Raw genomic sequence first — 6,701 nt, forward strand, 5'->3', positions numbered from 1 at the left:
TTCATAGTTGACCGCTATAGTGTATCGTTTTGAAATTTTTATTTATTTTTATATAAGTAAGTGATTTTAAATATATTTATATAATTTTTTATTCTTAAAAAATATTTAAATATATTAAAAATAAAAAAGTATAAAAAATAATTAACGGTATAAATGAACCGTACTAAACAGGCAGCAAAGTTGCACCGCTTCCCATTTTGCTCTTACCGGCTAACCAGATTTTTCATTTCACTTTGTGTTATTCTACCAACTACCGAGAACCTCCTATCAAAAAATAAAAAACTACCAAGAACTGGTTAGACAGTTGATTTTTTTTAAAAAAAAATAATTTATATAATTTTAGAACGTGCATATTCGATACATCTTTTGAAAAATTGAATAGATTTGAAATGTACATAAAAAAAAACCTTTTTAATGCCAGATTATATTTTAAAAAATGAATTATTTGAATATTTTTCACATTACTCTATTTTTTATCTCTAAAGTGTCGTTTGAATAATGGATTGAGATGAAATAAATTAAGATGAAAGTTATATATTGAATAAAATATTATTATTATTTTAAAATTAAAAAAAATGAATTGTTTATTATATTTTATATATAAATTTTAAAAAAATTATAATGATAAAATAAGATAAGATAAAACATTTTTTATATTCAAATCAAGCCTTAGTTTCTATTCCTCATCTCCAAATGGAATAATCGCCATCACATCATTAAACTTTTGGTCAATTGTTGACAATATCGGAGATTTTTTGGTTCAAAAATCGGAAGAAGAGTGCACTAATGGATTCTGATGAATCTAATGAAAATATTATAATATATGTTAAGAGACGTAGAGATTGTTGGTTATGACTTAACTTCCGATTATTCATACATGTGACACAAGCATTTACACGAGTTCTTTTAGCCGTATAATTTCAGTATTCATTATCTGAATTTGAATTTATATAATGTTAAAACCAAACTATATAATGTTTTCCACAAAAAATTGAAAAACCGGCCGGACGAGTAGCCGGTAGAGTGGAGACCACTGAGAAGATTCTCCTCTACACGACACGAGGCACGGGCCACCCTTTCCGAAACGGCAGCTTCCGATATTACGTAAAATAATATCCCATAAAATATGAAAACTTTACTAATTATTATCTCTGAAAATCTGAGGATTATTTTATTATTCGAAGTTTAAAGTTCAAACAATGACAATAAACGTCGCGTCATGCGTACTTGATTTTATTTTTATTTTTATTTTTTTTAAAAAGAAACCCAATATTTACTCATCTTTAAATTTCCAACACTCGACCCTGCACTATAAAACCCAACAAGCGGCTGCTATGTTCACGACTCCGTATTCATTCTATAACTAAAGTCGATTCATTTCGAAGTCACTGCTTTCGTGTTCTGTGTTTTCTCCCGAAGATGTCGCTGCTCTCAGATTTCATCAACCTCAACCTCTCAGAAACCACTGAGAAGGTGATCGCTGAGTACATATGGTGAGTATCTCTTACCTGTACCTACTCTTCTTCCTCTGTTTTCGTTACGTATTTTTACGCGTTGTTACTTGTTCGTTTGTTTGCGGGTATGTGAGCTATTGGGTATGAGTTTTTTGGGAATATGATAATGAATTTGCCTTGTTTTCGGATGGTGGATCAGTACTTTTTGTTTCTGTTTTGTTATTATTCTGTCATATCCTGTTCTTGACAAGTTTGTTTGCTTTTTTTAAGGATTATTATTATATGGAGTGTCTATTAGTCCCTTGTTTTCCATGTTTAAGGCTCTTTTAAAGTTCTTCATTTGAAGGTTATTGTTTTTCTCTTTATGCCTTCATTGTGATAAACCCCTGGTTTGTAAGATTTACTTTTGTGCGGTTCTTAATATTTATATATTTATATATATATATATGTATATATAAACTCGTGCTGTTTTTCCCCCTTTTTCTGATATCATTTGTCTGGTTGTTTGCTGAGAAAATGGGATATTGCAGAAAAGTGAGAAGCTGAGTTCAATTAAGCTATGTATTTTCATTTCTCTAGGCCCCAAAAGGAGAAAGAAATCATAGCCGGAAAGTTGTAGTACTCAATATTTCAAAATCAAGACATATAACTAATTTCAATGTTAATTATGGCAGTGAGGGGTGTCTTATGATTTTGCAACATATTATCTTTAAGGGTTGTTTACATCTCTCTCTTTCCGTCTGGGAAAAGCTTCAAAACTTTCTTCCTCTGAATTTCTTTTATTGTTTATAATTTTTTGAACAGGATTGGTGGATCTGGTACGGACCTCAGAAGCAAAGCAAGGGTAATTTATTCATCTCCTTGTAAAAAATAAAAACAGAAAACCTTTCTATTGTCGTTGTCATTCTTGTTTGATTTGATAGTATTAATTTGTTCAAATGTACTTTTGCGCATAAAAAGACCCTCCCAGGACCTGTTAGCGATCCTTCAAAGCTTCCCAAGTGGAATTATGATGGTTCCAGTACGGGTCAAGCCCCTGGTAAAGATAGTGAAGTGATCTTGTAGTAAGTTTTTTAACAGCCTATTATACTATTGCTACTCATTTTTATTGCCTGGTCCGGTCCTTCTTTGTTTACTTATGCTTATATATCCGTCTATTAAATATGTTGTTGATTTATTGAAACAGTCCTCAGGCAATTTTCAAGGATCCATTCAGGAGAGGCAATAACATTTTAGTGAGTGCTTTTTTTTTTTTTATCTTCTCTCTCTCTCTCTCTCTCTCTACACACATATATCATAACTTGTTTATTTTCTATGATGGTTGACTTAGGTCATCTGTGATGCTTACACTCCAGCGGGAGAGCCAATTCCAACAAACAAGAGACATAAAGCTGCAAAGATATTTAGCCATCCTGATGTTGTAGCTGAAGTACCATGGTAACTTTCATCTCATCTCATATTAAAATCGTTTTGAGTACCATACATGATTAATATTTGTATTAACCATGTGGTTTTACTTACAATGAAAATCAGGTACGGTATTGAGCAGGAGTACACATTGTTGCAGAAAGATGTCAAATGGCCTCTTGGATGGCCTGTCGGTGGTTATCCTGGCCCTCAGGTAATGGATCTATATAATAATACCCCACTTCTATTCCTTTTCTCACGTCTATTCCATCACTGAGATTTTTAAATATTATTTTATGGCCCTCACTGCCAACAAACTTGGTCCCCTTTTCTGCCCCAATATTAAATAAATGATTATTTTTTAAATTGATCATAGCCGTGTGATATGAAGTTTTAGTTGTTGCTCTGCTCAACAGGGACCATATTACTGTGGTGTTGGTGCTGATAAAGCCTGGGGCCGTGATATAGTGGACTCTCATTACAAGGCTTGTCTATATGCAGGCATCAACATTAGTGGCATCAATGGGGAAGTGATGCCAGGCCAGGTAAAATAACCAAGTCCATTCCTTCTGCTTTTCTTTTTCTATTGCTTTATGTAATGTCTTAAATCTTTAAATTGTTTGTATTATGCAGTGGGAATTCCAAGTTGGTCCTTCAGTTGGCATCTCTGCTGGAGATGAGGTGTGGGCTGCTCGTTATATTTTGGAGGTAATTTTACAAAATCAAAATAAGAAGATACTACTACCACTATAACTACCACTAAATGCATGTTTTCTTAATTTGTTTTTTCCTTCTTCTTTGATATGGACAGAGGATTACAGAGATTGCTGGGGTGGTGCTTTCCTTAGATCCCAAGCCAATTCAGGTCAGGATTCTTCTTCACCTCATTTCTTTTAACTTGGATGATCTTCATTTTCCTGTTCAATACTGGACCTTGTTTTGATTATTGACATATTGTGTCCCACTTGTCTCAACAGGGTGATTGGAATGGAGCCGGGGCTCACACAAACTACAGGTAATTGATGTCATTTGTAACATCTTTAATTATGAAATATTCTTGGCAATTCTCTATAGCATTTGGACTAGAAGTTGTTAAGATTCTCTCCTCCCCTCTCTCACATAAACCTTTTTGGTAATTTTTTTTCAGTACCAAGTCCATGAGAAATGATGGAGGCTATGAGGTCATCAAGAAAGCAATTGAGAAGCTTGGCCTGAGGCACAAAGAACACATTGCTGCATATGGAGAAGGCAATGAGCGTCGTCTCACTGGCCGACATGAAACAGCTGACATCAACACGTTCTTATGGGTAAAAATATTAGTAGCGACCAAGATAGATAGTTTCACGTTACTGCACACACACTTTTCTTTCGCTGCCTAGGGGTTGCAGTTATTAAGTTCTACCTGTTGCTTGGGACTATTATAGGAGTGATAATTGATCATATTACAATTAGTCTTGTTCAATCAACCATTTTAAATTAAAATGAACGAACATCTAGACAGAATTAGCAAACTCCTACTACCAAAACTATTTACTCAACGTATCAAGTTATGTGATTCAGGTATATTGTTGGACAAAAGAATATGATATCTTGTGAACTAGAAGTTCCATGCTGCACCCAGTTGATACAGATCGACTTTGATTAGAGTGCATTTTGGGTCCACAATATTGCAACCTGTTCTATTGATACAGAATATAAGGGTTCGGTTTGCTCACACTTTGTTTTTCTGTTGGATAGGGTGTTGCCAACCGTGGGGCATCTATTCGAGTTGGCAGAGACACAGAAAAAGAAGGCAAAGGCTATTTTGAGGACAGGAGGCCTGCCTCTAACATGGACCCATATGTGGTCACCTCCATGATCGCAGAAACCACCATCCTGTGGAAGCCATGAGTGACCCCAGCTACACCCCCCGCCTTTGGCGAACATTGTTAGTCTTTCCATGACATGGGAAAGATGTGCTTTCCGCTAGAATAGTTTTGTCCTGTTATACTTTTCGTCGTTTGCCCTTGTGCATGAGGCAGCAAAGTGAGCTTATTGCTTCAAGTCTCATGATTCTGTCTCTTTTGTTAAATAATGGGTTTTGTATTAACAACCAAATGAAAGAATGAAAGGGCTGGTCTTCACTGTTGAAATGGTTATATCGTTAATCATTACTGTGCTTGGCCTTCTCTGTCTATTCCTTTCTAAATTATGGGAAGTTTCTTATGTGTATTCCTCCAAGATCTAAAATGTAGCAGATGCGAAACTTCTTGTTCATCTTAGAATCCATTCCCATCACATCAGCAATTACATCCCAGCGTTATTCGGGGATATCTTGGTTGGCACTATTTGCACAGCGCTTCCTATCACATACTGCTAATCTTATCTTGATTTTGTTCATGAAAATGCACTTGCCTTGCAACTTGTTTACGTTATTATCAGTCGCATTAGGGGATTTTCGTGACGATGATGATGTAAGTGATCAGTCTTGGATTCTGAGCTGAAGGTTGGGGGCTTTCAATTTTCATCACGTAAGAGTATTGACATTGAATTAGTCAAATATTTTTTTTATCTTTAAATTTAACAAATATCATCCATATTTATTCCACATTGAATTAGTTAAATTGTATTCATCCAAACTATAAATTATAGTAAATCTATTATTCCTTTCAAATTTGAAAAGAATTATAACAAGTCTAAAGTATTTTTTAAAATTATTATATTATAGATATGAAATTTTTATTCATACGAGATTTTATCATCTATATAAATATGAGATTATTATATTATAAATTGTTAGATTGTAAAAATAATAATAAATGTGATTTGTTGGAGGTTATTGAAAATTATGAAAATAAAATAAAAATTAATTAAAAAATAATAAAATTTTATCATTATAGAAAGTGTGATGACTAATCTAATATAGACTTTAAATTTTGAATGATTAATTAAAGGTGAAAAATCTATATATTAGTTAAGATTTAAAAAACAGAATGTTCAATCTACGTTTGGGTAGTGATAAGTGTTGAGAAGTGTTGAGAATGTTTGTGAATAGTAGTAAAAAAGTAATCAAAAAGTAATCAAAAAATATTAAATAGTAGTGAAAAGTAAGTGAAAAGTAATGAATAGTAAAAAATAGATAAAAAATAATAATAAAATAAAGAATAGTAGTAAGAGTACTTGAGGTATTCTCAGTTGCCAAACATACTCTAAAGTCATTTGTCCTGTTATACCCGTGACATGCCAGCTTGTTGACACTCGGTTCAATATCAAGGCTAATATCCTAAATAGATTGTATCTTTATGGTTGAGTTTTGTTGGGGCTTTTCTTTGGAGGCCATTGCTGCTTCATACGGTCGGTCCCATTCATTGAGTTTTGTCGAGTTTCCCATCAAGGATTCAAGAACCTCGTTCTGTTTCTTCTTGAACAAGTTTGAGTAAAACCCCCATTATTGAGCGGTGCTCCATTTAACCGCTAGACCAAATTGGTCTATTTATTTTTTTACAATTTTTTTATTTATATTATTTATCATTTTAAAATATTTAAAAAAAAATCAATACATTAATAGTCACTTTTTTAATTATTAAATAACAAATAAAATTAAAAAAAATTAAAAAGCATAAAATATCAAAATAAAGAAATAAATTGAGTGGACAAAATAATATTTTTCAACCCCATATCTGGCAAGGGTGGCTCTATAGCTATAGTTGAGAGCTCTCGTTAGTCCATTTGATTTATGTATTTTTTCACATACAATTTTTTAATACTTTTAAAAATATATATTTTTAAAAAAATTATATCATTAAAAAAATATTTTCTTAATGATTAAATAAAAAAAATATCGGCGGGAGCCCCAAGACT

The 6,701-nt window shown here is 32.8% G+C and overlaps 1 protein-coding gene across 1 annotated transcript; it reads left to right on the top strand.

The window, feature by feature from the left end:
• Nucleotides 1–1,306: 1,306 nt before the first annotated feature.
• LOC108988099 (glutamine synthetase cytosolic isozyme) lies at nt 1,307–5,114 on the top strand. The gene is made up of 12 exons (XM_018961217.2): nt 1,307–1,493; nt 2,259–2,298; nt 2,415–2,518; nt 2,641–2,689; nt 2,785–2,891; nt 2,988–3,075; nt 3,278–3,406; nt 3,495–3,569; nt 3,673–3,726; nt 3,839–3,876; nt 4,009–4,168; nt 4,599–5,114. Exons 1-12 carry the CDS (start codon nt 1,420–1,422, stop codon nt 4,749–4,751), a joined length of 1,071 nt encoding a protein of 356 aa, XP_018816762.1. The 5' UTR covers nt 1,307–1,419; the 3' UTR covers nt 4,752–5,114.
• The last annotated feature ends 1,587 nt before the right edge of the window (nt 5,115–6,701 follow it).

The sequence above is a fragment of the Juglans regia genome, chromosome 1, assembly GCF_001411555.2.
Source record: "Juglans regia cultivar Chandler chromosome 1, Walnut 2.0, whole genome shotgun sequence".
Lineage (NCBI taxonomy): Eukaryota > Viridiplantae > Streptophyta > Magnoliopsida > Fagales > Juglandaceae > Juglans > Juglans regia.